The sequence below is a fragment of the Nerophis ophidion genome, linkage group LG03 (genome assembly GCF_033978795.1).
Source record: "Nerophis ophidion isolate RoL-2023_Sa linkage group LG03, RoL_Noph_v1.0, whole genome shotgun sequence".
In the NCBI taxonomy this organism is placed as follows: domain Eukaryota; kingdom Metazoa; phylum Chordata; class Actinopteri; order Syngnathiformes; family Syngnathidae; genus Nerophis; species Nerophis ophidion.
The window spans coordinates 7658152-7677398 of record NC_084613.1 but is presented as its reverse complement, the minus strand read 5'-3'; the positions used below and the strand labels follow the sequence as shown (position 1 = coordinate 7677398).

The following is a 19247-nucleotide window of genomic DNA, read 5'->3' as shown; positions in this document are numbered from 1 at the left end:
AAATAGTGCGTAATATTAGCGTGCACAAAGTATAAAGTAGTGTGCATTATTAGTGTGTACAAAGTATAAAATAGTGGGTACTACTAGTATGCAATAAGTATAAAATAGTGTGTAGTACTAGCGTGTACAAAGTATAAAGTAGTATGTATTATCAGTGTGTACAAAGTATAAAGTAGTATGTATTATTAGTGTGTACAAAGTATACAGTAGTGTGTATTATTAGTGTGTACATAGTATAAAATAGTGGGTACTACTATAGTAGTAAAAAGTATAATATAGTGTGTACTACTATTGTGTACAAAGTATAAAATAGTGAGTACTGCTAGTATGCAAAAAGAATAAAATAGGGCAAAATACTAGCTTGTACAAAGTATAAAGTAGTGTGCATTATTAGTGTGTACAAAGTATAAAGTAGTGTGTAGTACTAGTGTGTACAAAGTATAAAGTAGTGTGCATTATTAGTGAGTACAAAGTATAAAATAGTGAGTACTATTATACTTATATTGGACAAATATTGATATTCTCTTTCTATGCCTCAGAGCCTGATGAGAGCCAACATGGCCAACTTTGTTTCAGAGTTAGTAGCCAACATGGCGCCCTGTCGTCACGTGAGGGTTCATTTAACCAATCAGATGCAGTATGGCCAGACAATCTCTTAAACGATTGGTCAAAAACCCCCTCACGTGACGACCGGGCGCCATGTTTGCTACCAACTCCGAAACAGGGTTGTCCGTACTCATCTCTGCCCCGCCCCCCCACCGAGAGGGGCGGAGCCTCGTCGGGCAGACAAGAGATGGAAGAGCAGCGGCTCTCCTTAAAGGCGACGTGCTGGCAGTCAGGTGCGACCGTGAGGACCTTCTGACGTCGCAGCTGCCGCGTGGACCTGGGGGGGGGAAGATGGACACACAAGGGAGGCGAGGACGGAGCGGCCATGTTGAGTGAATGAATGAATGAATGAATGAATCAGTGATTTCATGTTTGCAGGTAAGAAGAATATTCTCATCAGGCCATCTTTTTGCTTGCGTGCATGTCGCAATCATTTCATATTTATGTCATATTTCATTTCCATTTACTGTACATGTCATATACATGTTATATACATGTCATATACATGTCATTTACATGTCATTAACATGTCATTAACATGTCATGTACAGTACATGGTCATCATCACGTCCTTAGAAGGGTGCACCCACATAACCTTGACAATACACCCCCCAACAGACAGACGCACATTTACATAACCACACACACACACACACACACACACACACACACACACACACACACACACACACACACACACACACACACACACACACACACACACACACACACTTAAGCGCGCTATGCTGCAAGGAAAATGAGTTAAATAGAAATGTGTATAAATGCATAATGTACATGTCAGTTTATCCTTTTACCTGCTGCACAATGTGCATAAATGCATAATGTACATGTCAGTTTATCCTTTTACTTGCTGCGCTGCACAATGTGTATAAATGCATAATGTACACGTCTGTACATCATTTTATGTGCTGCACAATGTGTATAAATGCATAATGTACATGTCAGTTTATCCTTTTACTTGCTGCACAATGTGTATAAATGCATAATGTACATGTCAGTTTATCCTTTTACTTGCTGCACAATGTGTATAAATGCATAATGTACACGTCAGTTTATCCTTTTACTTGCTGCACAATGTGTATAAATGCATAATGTACATGTCAGTTTATCCTTTTACTTGCTGCACAATGTGCATAAATGCATAATATACATGTCAGTTTATCCTTTTACCTGCTGCATAATGTGCATAAATGCATAATATACATGTCAGTTTATCCTTTACCTGCTGCACAATGTGGAAAAATGCATAATATACACATCAGTACATCCTTTTACTTGCTGCACAATGTGTATAAATGCATAATGTACATGTCAGTTTATCCTTTTACTTGCTGCACAATGTGCATAAATGTATAATGTACATGTCAGTTTATCCTTTTACCTGCTGCACAATGTGCATAAATGCATAATATACACGTCAGTACATCCTTTTACTTGCTGCACAATGTGTATAAATGCATAATGTACATGTCAGTTTATCCTTTTACTTGCTGCACAATGTGCATAAATGTATAATGTACATGTCAGTTTATCCTTTTACCTGCTGCACAATGTGTATAAATGCATAATATACACGTCAGTACATCCTTTTACCTGCTGCATAATGTGCATAAATGCATAATGTACATGTCAGTACATCCTTTTACTTGCTGCACAATGTGTATAAATGCATAATATACACGTCAGTACATCCTTTTACTTGCTGCACAATGTGTATAAATGCATAATATACACGTCAGTACATCCTTTTACTTGCTGCACAATGTGTATAAATGCATAATATACACGTCAGTACATCCTTTTACTTGCTGCACAATGTGTATAAATGCATAATATACACGTCAGTACATCCTTTTACTTGCTGCACAATGTGTATAAATGCATAATATACACGTCAGTACATCCTTTTACCTGCTGCACAATGTGTATAAATGCATAATATACACGTCAGTACATCCTTTTACCTGCTGCACAATGTGTATAAATGCATAATATACACATCACTATTTTTCCTGCTGCACAATGTGTATAAATGCATAATATACACGTCAGTACATCCTTTTACCTGCTGCATAATGTGCATAAATGCATAATGTACATGTCAGTACATCCTTTTACTTGCTGCACAATGTGTATAAATGCATAATATACACGTCAGTACATCCTTTTACTTGCTGCACAATGTGTATAAATGCATAATATACACGTCAGTACATCCTTTTACCTGCTGCACAATGTGTATAAATGCATAATATACACATCACTATTTTTCCTGCTGCACAATGTGTATAAATGCATAATATACACATCAGTTTATCCTTTTACTTGCTGCACAATGAGTATAAATGCATAATATACACGTCAGTACATCCTTTTACTTGCTGCACAATGTGCATAAATGCATAATATACATGTCAGTTTATCCTTTACCTGCTGCACAATGTGTATAAATGCATAATGTACATGTCAGTTTATCCTTTTACTTGCTGCACAATGTGTATAAATGCATAATATACACAGCAGTTTATCCTTTTACTTGCTGCACAATGAGTATAAATGCATAATATACACGTCAGTACATCCTTTAACTTAATGCACAATGTGTATAAATGCATAATATACACGTCACTATTTTACCTGCTGCACAATGTGTATAAATGCATAATATACACGTCAGTACATCCTTTTACCTGCTGCACAATGTGTATAAATGCATAATATACACGTCAGTACATCCTTTTACTTGCTGCACAATGTGTATAAATGCATAATATACACGTCAGTACATCCTTTTACCTGCTGCACAATGTGTATAAATGCATAATATACACATCACTATTTTTCCTGCTGCACAATGTGTATAAATGCATAATATACACATCACTATTTTTCCTGCTGCACAATGTGTATAAATGCATAATATACACATCACTATTTTTCCTGCTGCACAATGAGTATAAATGCATAATATACACGTCAGTACATCCTTTTACTTGCTGCACAATGTGCATAAATGCATAATATACATGTCAGTTTATCCTTTACCTGCTGCACAATGTGTATAAATGCATAATGTACATGTCAGTTTATCCTTTTACTTGCTGCACAATGTGTATAAATGCATAATATACACAGCAGTTTATCCTTTTACTTGCTGCACAATGAGTATAAATGCATAATATACACGTCAGTACATCCTTTAACTTAATGCACAATGTGTATAAATGCATAATATACACGTCACTATTTTACCTGCTGCACAATGTGCATAAATGCATAATATACACGTCAGTACATCCTTTTACTTAATGCACAATGTGTATAAATGCATAATATACACGTCAGTTTATCCTTTTACTTGCTGCACAATGTGTATAAATGCATAATGTACATGTCAGTACATCCTTTTACTTGCTGCACAATGTGTATAAATGCATAATATACATGTCACTATTTAACCTGCTGCACAATGTGTATAAATGCATAATGCAGTGTTTTTCAACCACTGTGCCGCGGCACACTACGGTCAGGTGTGCCGTGGGAGATGATCTAATTTCACCTCCCATTTCCACTTTCTACCGCTTATTCTAGGGCTAGGGAACCCTATGGCTCTAGAGCCAGATGTGGCTCTTTCGGTGACTGCACTTGGCTCTCGGATAAATCTGAGCTGATGTTGCTTAACACGATAAGTAATGAATAATTAATTCCGCTTGTAATCAAAGTGTTAAAAATAAGGTTCAAAATATAAAACATGCTCATGCATTTGAATCCATCCATCCTTTTTTCTACCGCACTTGTTCAAGAAGTTGCATTAAGGGTAAGAAGTGATTTATTTATTATTGGTTAGTTTAGGGCTTGTTCTTCAGACCACCAAGCACCGACATGAGAGCCTGTCTCAGGGTTGCAATATTAAGTCTCTCAGTTGCTTTCCAGCAATTGTCTTTTTCTCTCTTTTGTTCTCGCTCGCCACCCTGTCTCTCCTCCCGGCTGCTGCTTATAACATAGCGACAGGTGATTAGATAAAAAGGCCCAGGTGGGCCATCTACGCACCTGTCACTGATTTAGAGGCCGGTCCTGGCACATCCCGCTTCGCTGCAGGCCCGCATACCACGCCCCCTCCATAGTTAGCTTCAGAATAACAATGTTATTACAAAGAATAAGAGACTTATTATTCTGTAGAAATTGGTCTCACTTAAAAATGCACGCGTTTCGTTGCTTTCAGTGTCGAAAAAAAATATTATATGTCTCTTGCAGATATAGATTTTAAAATATTTGGATTCTTGGCTCTTTCAGCCAAAAAGGTTCCCGACCCCTGGCTTATTCCCTTTTTGGGGTCGCGGGGGGCGCTGGCGCCTATCTCAGCTACAATCGGGCGGGAGGCGGGGTACACCCTGGACAAGTCGCCACCTCATCGCAGGGCCAACACAGATAGACAGACAACATTCACACTCACATTCACACACTAGGGACCAACTATCCATCCATCCATCCATTTTCTACCGCTTATTCCCTTTCGAGGTCGCGGGGGGCGCTGGCGCCTATCTCAGCTACAATCGGGCGGAAGGCAGGGTACACCCTGGACAAGTCGCCACCTCATCACAGGGCCAACACAGATAGACAGACAACATTCACACTCACATTCACACACTAGGGACCATCTATCCATCCATCCATCCATTTTCTACCGCTTATTCCCTTTCGGGGTCGCGGGGGGCGCTGGCGCCTATCTCAGCTACTATCGGGCGGAAGGCGGGGTACACCCTGGACAAGTCACCACCTCATCGCAGGGCCAACACAGACGGACAGACAACATTCACACTCACATTCACACACTAGGGACCATTTATCCATCCATCCATCCATTTTCTACCGCTTATTCCCTTTCGGGGTCGCGGGGGGCGCTGGCGCCTATCTCAGCTACAATCGGGCGGAAGGCAGGGTACACCCTGGACAAGTCGCCACCCCATCGCAGGGCCAACACAGATAGACAGACAACATTCACACTCACATTCACACACTAGGGACTATTTATCGATCCATCCATCCATTTTCTACCGCTTATTCCCTTTCGGGGTCGCGGGGGGTGCTGGCACCTATCTCAGCTACAATCGGGCGGAAGGCGGGGTACACCCTGGACAAGTCGCCACCTCATCGCAGGGCCAACACAGATAGACAGACAACATTCACACTCACATTCACACACTAGGGACCATTTATCCATCCATCCATCCATTTCCTACCGCTTATTCCCTTTCGGGGTCGCGGGGGGGCGCTGGCGCCTATCTCAGCTACAATCGGGCGGAAGGCGGGGTACACCCTGGACAAGTCGCCACCTCATCGCAGGGCCAACACAGATAGACAGACAACATTCACACTCACATTCACACACTAGGGACCATTTATCCATCCATCCATCCATTTTCTACCGCTTATTCCCTTTCGAGGTCGCGGGGGGCGCTGGCACCTATCTCAGCTACAATCGGGCGGAAGGCAGGGTACACCCTGGACAAGTCACCACCTCATCGCAGGGCCAACACAGATAGACAGACAACATTCACACTCACATTCACACACTAGGGACCATTCATCCATCCATCCATCCGTTTTCTACCGCTTATTCCCTTTCGGGGTCGCTGGCGCCTATCTTAGCTACAATCGGGCGGAAGGCAGGGTACACCCTGGACATGTCGCCACCTCATCGCAGGGCCAACACAGACGGACAGACAACATTCACACTCACATTCACACACTAGGGACCATTTATCCATCCATCCATCCATTTTCTACCACTTATTCCCTTTCGGGGTCGCGGGGGGCGCTGGCGCCTATCTCAGCTACAATCGGGCGGAAGCCGGGGTACACCCTGGACAAGTCGCCACCTCATCGCAGCTAGGGACCATTTAGTGTTGCCAATCAACCTATCCCCAAATTTCACCTATTTGGGGTAAAAAAATGTTTTTTGCAAAGCAGTTTTTCAACCACTGTGCCGCGGCACAATAGTGCGCCGTGAGATACGCGCACTATTGTTGTTGTTGAGTGTCGATGTTGTCTAGAGCTCTTCCGTATCAGTTGGTGGCAGCCGGTAGCTAATTGCTTTTGTAGATGTCGGAAACAGCGGAAGGCAGTGTGCAGGTAAAAAGGCGTCTAATGCTTAAACCAAAAATAAATAAAAGGTGAGTGCTCCTAAGAAAATAAATTGAAGCTTAGGGAAGGCTATGCAGAACCGAACTAAAACTGAACGGGCTACAAAAGTAAACGAAAACAGAATGCTGGACGACAGCAAAGACTTACTGTGGAGCTTACAAAGTACATCCGAACATGACGTGACAATCAACAACGTCCCCACAAGAAGGATGAAAACAACTGAAATATTCTTGATAGAGCTCTTCCGTATCAGTAGGTGGCAGCCGGTAGCTAATTGCTTTTGTAGATGTCAGAAACAGCGGGAGGCAGGGTGCAGGTAAAAAGGTGCCTGATGGTTAAACCAAAAATAAACAAAAGGTGAGTGCTCTTGAGGAAATAAATTGAAGCTTAGGGAAGGCTATGCAGAACCCAACTAAAACTGAACTGGCTACAAAAGTAAACAAAAACAGAATGCTGGACGACAGCAAAGACTTACTGTGGAGCTTACAAAGTACATCCGAACATGACGTGACAATTAACAATGTCCCCACAAGAAGGATGAAAACTACTGAAATATTCTTGATAGAGATCAGTAGGTGGCAGCCGGTAGCTAATTGCTTTTGTAGATGTCGGAAACAGCGGAAGGCAGGGTGCAGGTAAAAAGGTGTCTAATGCTTAAACCAAAAATAAACAAAAGGTGAGTGCTCCTAAGAAAATAAATTGAAGCTTAGGGAAGGCTATGCAGAACCAAACTAAAACTGAACGGGCTACAAAAGTAAATGAAAACAGAATTCTGGACGACAGCAAAGACTTACTGTGGAGCTTACAAAGTACATCCGAACATGACGTGACAATCAACAACGTCCCCACGAAGAAGGATGAAAACAACGGAAATATTCTTGATTGCTAAAACCAAGGGAAATATCGCTTAAAGGAAGACATGAAACCGCTACAGTGAAATACCAACAAAATAAGAGGAAAAAGCCTACCAAAATAAGAGCGCAAGACAAGAAGTAAAACAGTACACACGGGAAAACAGCAAAAAAGTGAAAATAAGTCAGGGGGTGATGTGACGGGTGGTGACAGTACACCTACTTTGGGGCGGTTTAGCTCGGTTGGTTGAGCGGCCGTGCCAGCAACTTGAGGGTTGCAGGTTCGATTCCCGCTCCCGCCATCCTAGTCAATGCCGTTGTGTCCTTGGGCAAGACACTTTACCCACCTGCTCCCAGTGCCACCCACACTGGTTTAAATGTAACTTAGATATTGGGTTTCACTATGTAAAGCGCTTTGAGTCACTAGAGAAAAAGCGCTATATAAATATAATTCAATTCAATACTTTGAGACAAGAGCGATAGTCATGCATGCTTGCTTATGCTTTAAGGCATGGGCGTCAAACTCTGCGTAATTTCATTTGGCCCTTGAGATAATATCAATTAAAGATTAGAGCTGGCCCACTGCATCCACCGCTGATACTCATACTTGCCGAGTCTCCCGGGAAAATGGTGAGGGTTGGCCGAAAATCTCCCGGGGCAACCATTCTCCCGAATTTCCACCGATTTCCAACCGGACAACAATATTGGGGGCCACTGCCGTTAGCGTTCTCTACAACCTGTCGTCACGCCCGCTTTTCCTCCATAATAAAAGCGTGTCACATAATATTTGTGCATACTTGGTCAACAGCCATACAGGTCACACTGAGGGTGGCCGTACAAACAACTTTAACACTGTTACAAATATGCGCCACACTGTGAACCCACACCAAACAAGAATGACAAACACATTTCGGGTGAACATCCGCACCGTAACACAACAGAAGAAAAATACCCAGAACCCCATGCAGCACTTCCGGGAAACTTCCAGCAAACTAACCAATAACGTTTTATTCATGCTACTTCAAGGCTTGAATGTTTGGTTCATTCATTATTGTTTTATGTTCAAATTTATTATTAGCCTGTGGAAATTTTTTTTTATATTTACCTCAGAAGATTGCAAATACAAAAAAGGGCGTAACATTTTTATTTAAATTTTATTTGATATGCCATTGATATTATTATTATTATTATTTGAAACTGGATTTTGCATGTCACTAAAGTTATATTACTGCTCCGGTTTGGATTTTACACGCCTTCAAAAAACCCCTGTGCAAATTTTCCTAAAAAATGTAATTTTTGCCTCTTTGAGCTATAATTTGACCCCCTTAAAATGCTTCAGAGTGCAAGTTAAAGCTCTGCTATGCAAAGCAAAAGCCATTTATCAACAACATCCAGAATCGCCGATCTGTAATTTCACCCCCTTAACATAATTCAAAACTCACCAAATTTTACACACACATCAGGACTGCCGAAAATTGCCATCTAATAAAAAAACAAACCCCAAAAGTCAAAATTGCGCTCCAGCGCCCCCTAGGAAAAAACCCAGACAAAACTGCTTGTAACTTCTGTTAGGAATGTCGTACAGACATGAAACAAAGACCTTTATGTAGGTCTGACTTAGACCAGGGCTTGGCAGCGGCCAAAGGCGGACCCGACCAACGCTGCTTGCAGCTTTAATTATTATTATTATTTGAAACTGGATTTTGCATGTCACTAAAGTTATATAACCCTTGCCTGTTCAATATTTAATGCAAAACGTGTTTGAGTCCCTATTAAAAGGTTAATTTGTTCAACCTTGGCCCGCGGATTTTTTGTTCCGTTTAAAATTTTGGCCCACTCTGTATTTGAGTTTGACACCCCTGATCTACAGGGATGAGAATTTTTCCGCGGAATTCCGCCGATTTTGCCGCCGCCAGGGTCATTTCTATAATATAATGCCGATGTGTGAAGGCACCAATCAGCTGACGACATCAACCGATGACGTCGCCCGTTATCGTCGTCTGCCGATAATATCTAGTCCCTGATCCTCAATTATCGTGAGCGTTTCTGAACTCGTATTCTGTTTATATTGGTTGTGTTTATCGGCGACTAATCTGGAAAGAAAACACAGTAGCTCTCGATTAACACGTTTCTTTATTGACGAAACACGGATCAATCGTCCTGTCCCCTTAGCAAGAAAAACAGCCCCAAAGCATGATGTTTCCACCCCCATGCTTTACAGTAGGTATGGTGTTCTTGGGATGCAACTCAGTATTCTTCGTCCTCCAAACACTGTGAGGCAGTGGTTCTCAACCTTTTTTCAGCGATGTACCCCCTGTGAACATTTTTTTAACTCAAGTACCCCCTAATCAGAGCAAAGCATTTTTGGTTGAAAAAAAATAGATAAAGAAGTAAAATACAGCACTATGTCATCAGTTTCTGATTTATTATATTGTAAAACAGTGCAAAAATATTGCTCATTTGTAGTGGTATTTCTTGAACTATTTGGAAAAAAAGATAACTAAAATCTTGTTGAAAAATAAACAAGCGATTCAATGATAAATTAAAGCTCCAAGCAGCGTTGGTCGGGCCCGCTTCGGCTGCTGCCCCCGCGACTCAAGCCCTGGTCTTAGTCAGACCTACATAGAGGTTTTTGTTTCATGTCTCTACGACATTCCTAACAGAAGTTACAAGCAGTTTTGTCTGTGTTTTTTCCTAGGGGGCGCTAGAGTGCAATTTGGATTTTTGGGGTTTGGTTTTTTATTAGATGGCAATTTTCGCCAGTCCTGATGTGTGTGTAAAATTTGGTGAGTTTTGAAGCATGTTAAGGGGGTCAAATTACAGCTTGGCGTTTTGTGGATGTTGTTGATAAATGGCTTTCGCTTTTCATAGTAGAGCATTTTAAGGGGGTCAAATTGGCCCTAGTGTGTGAATGTGAGCGTGAATGTTGTCTGTCTATTTGTGTTGGCCCTGCGATGAGGTGGCGACTTGTTCAGGGTGTACCCCGCCTTCCGCCCGATTGTAGCTGAGATAGGCGCCAGCACCCCCCGCCACCCCAAAAGGGAATAAGCGGTAGAAAAATGGATGGATGGAAATTACAGCTCAAAGAGGCAAAAATGACATTTTTCAGGAAACTTTGCGCAGGGGTTCTTTGAAGGCGCTAAATCAAAACCGGAGCAGTTATTAAAACTCTGTGAATAACTTTTAATCAGAAGGGTTCAATCCCTCTCCTGTGCGAGTTTGAAGCCGACACGACAAACGCGCTCAGAGGAGATAATGTTTCAAAAAAAGGTGACAGGTTTTTACAAAACTTTCATTTTTAACTTCCCGTTGATTTTTGCTGAAAGATGTCAGTTATTAAAATGTAGGTCTAAGTGAGACCTACATAGAGGTTTTTGTTTCTATAAAGATTTGTACACACAGAAGTAATCATCAACTTAAAGTGCCCTCTTTGGGGATCTGGATTCATTAACTTAATTCTAAACATTTCTTCACTAAAAAAGAAATCTTTAGCATCAATATTTATGGAACATGTCCACAAAAAAATCTAGCTCTCAACACTGAATATTGCATTGTTGTATTTTTTTTTCACAGTTTATGAACTTACACCCATATTTTGTTGAAGTCTTATTCAATAAATATATTTATAAAGGATTTTTTAAATTGTTGCTATTTTTAGAATATTTCCAAAAAATCTCACGTACCCCTTGGCATACCTTCAAGTCCCCCCAGGGGTACGCGTACCCCCATATGAGAACCACTGCTCTACAGCCTGTCGTCACAAACGCTTTTCCGCCATACAAACAACGTGCCGGTCCGGTCACATCATATATGCTGCTTTAACACACACAAGTGAATGCAAGGCATACTTGATCAACAGCCATAAGGGTCACACTGAGGGTGGTCGTATAAAGAACTTTTACACTTTTAGAAATATGCGCCACACTGTGAAGCCACACCAAACAAGAATGACAAACACATTTCGGGAGAACATCCGCACCATAGCAAACATAAATTCAACAGAAGAAATACCCGGAACCCCTTGCAGCACTAACTCTTCCGGGACGCTACAATATACACCCCCCGCTACCATTTACATTTTATTTGATATGACATTGGTATTTTTTACTCATTATTATCATTTCAAATTTCGGCTCAAAAAAGGTTGAAAAACGCCGGGCTAGGGTTTGAATTCATATCCAACAATTGCGAAAATGACTTTTTTATTGTGAATATCCACTGCTGAGTTTAAATTTTTTAAATGTTTTCTACTGGGGGTGTGCCTGGTGATTTTTTTCAATGAAAAAAAAGTGCCTTGGCTCAAAAAATGTTGAAAAACACTGGCATAATGTACACATCAGTACATCCTTTAAGCTGCTGCACAATGTGTATAAATGCATAATATACATCAGTGGTTCTCAAATGGGGGTACGCGTACCCCTGGGGGTACTTGAAGGTATGGCAAGGGGTACGTGAGATTTTTAAGAAATATTCTAAAAATAGCAACAATTTAAAAAATCCTTTAGAGGGCACTTTAAGTTGATGATTACTTCTATGTGTACAAATCTTTATAGAAACAAAAACCTCTATGTAGGTCTCACTTAGACCTACATTTTAATAATTGACACCCTTCAGCAAAAATCAACGGGAAGGTTAAAATTACCCCTTCAAAATCAAAGTTTAGTAAAAAACCCGTCACCTTTTTTCAAACATTATCTCCTCTGAGCGCGTTTGTCGTGTCGGCTTCAAACTCGCACAGGAGAGAGATCGAACCCTTCTGATTAAAAGTTATTCACAGAGTTTTAATAACTGCTCCGGTTTTGATTTAGCGCATTCAAAGAACCCCTGCGCAAAGTTTCCTAAAAAATGTAATTTTTGCCTCTTTGAGATGTAATTTGACCCTCTTAAAATACTCCACTATGCAAAGCGAAAGCCATTTATCAACAACATCCACAAAACGCCGAGCTGCAATTTGACCCCCTTAACATGCTTCAAAACTCACCAAATTTTACACACACATCAGGACTGGCGAAAATTGCCATCTTATAAAAAACCAAACCCCAAAAATCCAAATTGCACTCTAGCGCCCCCTAGGAAAAAACACAGACAAAACTGCTTGTAACTTCTGTTAGGAATGTCGTAGAGACATGAAACAAAAACCTCTATGTGGGTCTGACTTTGACCAGGTTTTGAGTCGCAGGGGCAGCAGCCAAAGCAGGCCAGACCAATGCTGCTTGCAGCTTGAAATTATTATTGTATAGCTTGTTTATTTTTCAACAATTTTTTAGTTATTTTGATATCTTTTTTTCCAAATAGTTCAAGAAAGACCACTACAAATGAGCAATATTTTGCACTGTTATACAATTTAATACATCAGAAACTGATGACATAGTGCTGTATTTTACTTCTTTATCTATTTCACAATAAAAGAAGGCAGTGAAGAGTTGAATATTTTCAAATGTCAACAATGTTTTGTCAAACAGGCACAAAAATATAATAATAATAATAGATTTTATTTGTAAAAAAAAAACACTTTACGTTGAGCAAACAACCTCAAAGTGCCACAGTGTAAAAAAAATAGTAATAATATTAAAAAGATAATAAAAATAAATAAAATATAAAACTAGAAACAGGAAAAAAAAGGCAATTTTGTTTTTAAAACTGTCAGGAAAAAGACTATCGTTATAGTAATTATTTATATTTTTTATTGATGATAATATTTTATTTTAAATCATTGTGAATGACTAAATAAAATAAGGATTACAAACGTTTTTATCAAAATGCATTTTAAAAATTAATTGAATTGGACTTAATTGTGAAAAAATATTTGGACTTTTGTACATCATAAATAGAACCAAAATAATCAGGAATATTTAATTATCAAAAAAAGACAATTTTATTTTTAAAATATTCAGTACTTTTTGTTTTTAAAACTGTCAGGAAAAAGACAGTCGTTATACTAATTATTAATATTTTTTATTGATGATAATATTGTATTTTAATTCATTGTAAATTAATAAATAAAATAAGGATTAAAAACGTATTTTATCAAAATGTATTTAAAAAATTAATTGAATTGGACTTAATTGTGAAAAAATATTTGGACTTTTGTACATCATAAATAGAACCAAAATAATCAGGAATATTTAATTATTAAAAAAATAAAATTCAAATTTTAAAATATTCAGTAGTTTTTGTTTTTAAAACTGTCAGGAAAAAGACTATCGTTATAGTAATTATTTATATTTTTATTGATGATAATATTTTATTTTAAATCATTGTGAATGACTAAATAAAATAAGGATTACAAACGTTTTTATCAAAATGCATTTTAAAAATTAATTGAATTGGACTTAATTGTGAAAAAATATTTGGACTTTTGTACATCATATATAGAACCAAAATAATCAGGAATATTTAATTATTAAAAAAAGACAAATTTAATTTTAAAATATTCAGTACTTTTTGTTTTTAAAACTGTCAGGAAAAAGACAGTCGTTATACTAATTATTAATATTTTTTATTGATGATAATATTGTATTTTAATTCATTGTAAATTAATAAATAAAATAAGGATTAAAAACGTATTTAACAAAATGCATTTTAAAAATTAATTGAATTGGACTCAATTGTGAAAAAATATTTGGACTTTTGTACATCATATATAGAACCAAAATAATCAGGGATATTTAATCATTAAAAAAATAAAATTTTAATTTTAAAATATTCAGTAGTTTTTGTTTTTAAAACTGTCAGGAAAAAAAGACAATCTTTATAGTAATTATTTATATTTTTAATTACCATTAATTATACATTCTGTACTTTTTGTTTTTAAAATTGTCAAGAAAAAAGACCATCGTTATAGTAATTATTTTTATTTTTTATTGATGATATTGTATTTTAATTCCTTGGAAATTAATAAATAAAATAAGGATTAAAAACGTTTTTATCAAAATGTATTTAAAAAATTAATTGAATTGGACTTAATTGTGAAAAAATATTTGGACTTTTGTACATCATATATAGAACCAAAATAATCAGGAATATTTAATTATTTAAAAAATAAAATTAAAATTTTTAAATATTCAGTAGTTTTTGTTTTTAAAACTGTCAGGAACAAAAGACAATCTTTATAGTAATTATTCATATTTTTAATTATCATTAATTATACATTCTGTACTTTTTGTTTTTAAAACTGTCAAGAAAAAAAGACCATCGTTGTGGTAATTATTTATATTTGTTATTATCATTAATTATATATTTTTTTTATAAAATAAAAATATATTGTTTCGGAATTAACTTGAGAAATACAAGACTGAAATTGCCGATTTTAAGAACTAGCATGTTGTTGGTAGGTGAGCGCCATCTAGTGGTCATTAACAGAAGTGCATACATTTCATTGCGCTAAAAATGACGAAGAACGGTCTGGTTTCTCCGGCAGGTCCGGTCCACGATGGAGTCGTCCCACCTCCTGGCCGCCGCTAAGAAGCGCGTGAAGATCCACCCTCACACGGTCACCGCCAAGTACGCCAGACACGCCCCCTACTCCCCGCAGCCTGGCGGCCACACCCACTTCCCCCAGCCCGGGGACGAAGGCTACGACGACGCGCCGTCTTTCGAGGACTTCGGCTCCTTCCTGGAGGAGACCTCGGACCGCAAGCGGCTGACGGAGGCCAAGCGGTGGCCCCTGAGTCTGTTCGGGTCCCGGGACAAGGAGAAGGGCGCCGCCCCGGGACCCCAGGCGGAATGCGGCGGCGAAGCCGGAGCCAAGGCGGCGAAAGGAGTCGGGGAGCAGCTGGCCAGTTTCGGGGAGGCGTCCGTGTCCGCGTCCCGGCTCACCTGGGTGGGAGTTCTGGGGGCGGCGCTGGCGAACGGCTGCGTGATTATTCTGACTCGTGTGGCGTCGGAGCGGCTGGGCTTGGGCGCCATCTTCCTTCTTTTGGCGCGCTGCGTGGTGCAGCTGCTGGCCGTGGTGGTGCCGCTCCACCGGGGGGAGAACCCCTTCGGACCGGAAGGCTGCCGTCCGCGTCTGGTGTGTTACGGCGTGGCCTACTCCCTCTCGCTCTGCTGCGCCTACTCTTCGCTGACCTTTGCCGCCCCGGACACCGCCGCCACCACCTGGCGCCTGGCGACCACGGCGCTGTCGGCCGCCCTCGCCTTCCTGCTGCTGGAGGAGCGCCTGGGGCTGGCGGACGGCATCACATTAGGGGCGGGACTGTGCGGATTGGGGGTTCTCCTACTTCCGGCGGCGGATGAGAGCAACTCCGACTCCCCGGCTGACCCAGTGGCGTTCTGGAGGGGGGCCTTCGGGTGGTCCCTGGCCGCGCTGGCCGGGCTGTGGATGGCCCTGGCCCTGGTCGGGTACCGCTCCCTGAAGGAACGAGTGGGCGCGGCCACGGCTCTGTTCACGGTGAGTTGGACTGGGTGCCTGCTGGCCCCGCTGGCGCTGGTTCTGCTCCAGGAGGGTTGGTCTTGGCCCCAGGGAGCCCAAGCCTGGGGCATGATCCTGGGGTTGGTGGCCTGCTCGGCCGCCGCGTTCCTAGGGGTGACCCACGGCCTGGCCCGCCTCCACCCGGCGCTGGTGTCCGCCTGCCAGAGCGTGGAGGTCCCCCTGGCCACGGCGCTGCACCTGGCCCTGCTGCCCATGGCGCCCACCGCCACCGAGGTGGTGGGCAACGCCATGGTGATTCTGAGCGTGGGCTGGCTGGTCGCCGTCAAGCTGCTCCCTTCCCGCGGCGCCGCCCGGCGCCACCGGGAGGAGTACGAAGAGATCCTGGACTCGCCCATTAAATAAACTCTAAATACCTCCGCCAAGCACAAAGCTCATGAAATGGTCGCCATTTCTTTGTTTCATGGCCACTTTTACTCCACTTTATTACCTCTGCCAAGCACAAAGTTCAGTATTGATCGCCATTTCTTTCTTTCATGGCCAGTTTCACCCCCGACTCGCTCGATGCCAACAACAACAAGAAGGACACATAAATTCTTGCAAGGTTCTGGGAACTACCAAGTGGTGAGTCCGGGCTGGTTTCTGACTTCATCCAACGCCCGCTTTTGGCTCCGAGATGTGGGCGGGGCTAGACGTGACAGGCGGAAGACAGTATTTCACGGCGAAATAGTTTCGTGTTTTTGTTGTGTCGTCATGTGGAATGTTCACGCAGGATTGGAAGAAAATGTGCAAAAAAAAAACAACAACAACCCGGAGGGAAACATAAAGTGTGTGAATATTGTGTACATTAAATGTTGTTCAACAACTTCCAGGTCCGTCTTATTAATACAGTATATATCTGCGATGAGGTGGCGACTTGTCCAGGGTGTACTCCGCCTCCCGCCCGATTGTAGCTGAGATAGGCACCAGCGCCCCCCGTAACTCCAAAGGGAATAAGCGATAGAATATGGATGGATGGATATATATAAATATAAATATATATATATCCATCCATCTTCTGCCACTTATCAGAGGTCAGGTTGCGGGGGCAACAGCCTAAGCAGGGAAGCATATATATATATACTGTATATATATGTCTTAATTAGATTATCCAGAGAATAATGCTTGATACCGTGGTAGAGCGCAATATATGTATGTGTGGGGAAAAAAAATCACAAGACTATTTCATCTCTACATAACTGTTTCATGAGGGGTTCCCTCAATCATCAGATTTTTTTAATTTTTTATTTGTATTATTAATAACATTCTTCATCTTTATTCATTATTGGTCAACCTTGCATGCTCACTTGTGTATTCATCCTGAAGAAGAAGAATCCATTATTGATGTTCTTGCTGCATTTTCTCAAGTGCAGTCCAACTCCAGCAATAGAACATCAGTAGAAGAGGACACAAAATAGAATAATAGAAACTTAGCTTCTTTCTCTCGTTCTCTTTTTCGAGCACAAGTCCGTGAATACTATATATATATATGTATATATATAGATATATATATACATATATATATATATATAGGCTTCCCTATCCCTGACGATTGAGGGAACCCCTCATGAAACAGTTCTGTAGAGACGAAAGTCTTGTGATTTTTCACACACACACATTTATATATATATATATATATATATATATATATATATGCATGTATTTGTGGGAAAAAATCTCAAGACTATTTTATCTCTACAGAACTGTTTCATGAGGGGTTCCCTCAATCATCAGGAGAATTTTTTCTCCCCCCTCAATCATGTCCTGATGATTGAGGGGGGGAAAAAACATTAAAAAAATCTCTTTATATATATATATATAAATGTGTGTGTGTGTGTGTGTGAAAAATCACAAGACTATTTCATCTCTACAGAACTGTTTCATGAGATCTCCTGACGATAGGGAAGCCTATATATATATATATATGTATACATATATGTATATATATGTATATATATATATATATATATATATATATATATATATATATATATATATATATATATATATATATATATATATATATATATATATATATATAGTATTCACGGACTTAAACTCGAAAAAGAGTACGAGAAAAAGAAGCCAAGTTTCTACTGTTCTATTTTGAGTCCTCTTCTACTGATGTTTTATTGCTGGAGTTGGACTGCAGCAAGAACATCAATAATGGATTCTTCTTCTTCAGGATGAATACACAAGTGAGCATGCAAGGTTGACCAATAATGAATAAAGATGAAGAATGTTATTAATAATACAAATAAAACATTAATGACAGTCAGACACAGAAGATAAACAAATGTGTCGATATGTTATATTTGTATTTTTGCTCGTTACGTTTCGCAGTTTCAATGTTGGAGCAAACAAGAAAATAATATTTTGACACGTTTGTTTTTAATCTTCCTATGCGGGGAAATGACCAGTAGGGGGCGACATATGGAGAACAGTAATTACACATAACTTACTGCTATTCTAAATCCTTTATTGGGTCCTAGATTTCAGTCATCTAGACGCTATAATGAACTCAATTTGTTCAATTTAAACATTAAAATGATGGAATTAAACATTTGCAGTTTTGTTATGACTTTAGTCTGATACATATATACATGTATACACACAAATACACACACATATATATATATACACACACACACATATATACATACATATATATACACAGTATATATATACATATATATACATATATACACACAGTATATATATATATATATATATATATATATATATATACACAGTATATATATATGTATATATATATATATATATATATATATATATCAGTGACGTGCTGTCAGGGGAGGCAAGTGAGGCAGTGCCTCACCTGCCACCAGGTGGCTTAACCATGAGATGTTCCAAAACAAAATAATAAAATACAATAAGTTTTAATATTTCCCTTTTGTTTTATGCTTTCTATGTGATTTTGGTGTAGTTCCTGTATATTTGGATCATTTTCATGGTGAAAATCCCGGAAATTCCATGTTTCCTGATCAAAACAATGCAGCAGATGAGAAGTGAGGCAGACACAGACGGTGCCTCCACACAGTGTGTATTGGGCGTGCGTGCGAGGGAGCGCATGCTTGTTGCCACGTGGAAAAGGCAGGGTCTTGAGGCAGCAAGTACCTCTGCCTCAAGGTAGGGGGCGATATATTGTCAACTTGCAGTTGAATGCCTCAGCAGTACTCTGACTCGCCACACTGGGA

General features: G+C 39.9%; 1 protein-coding gene across 1 annotated transcript; it reads left to right on the top strand.

Moving 5' to 3' along the window:
* Positions 1–791: 791 nt before the first annotated feature.
* Positions 792–16855, top strand: slc35g2a (solute carrier family 35 member G2a). The gene is made up of 2 exons (XM_061893678.1): positions 792–984; positions 15043–16855. The coding sequence occupies exons 1-2, from the start codon at positions 955–957 to the stop codon at positions 16393–16395; spliced, it is 1383 nt and encodes a 460-aa protein (XP_061749662.1). The 5' UTR covers positions 792–954; the 3' UTR covers positions 16396–16855.
* The last annotated feature ends 2392 nt before the right edge of the window (positions 16856–19247 follow it).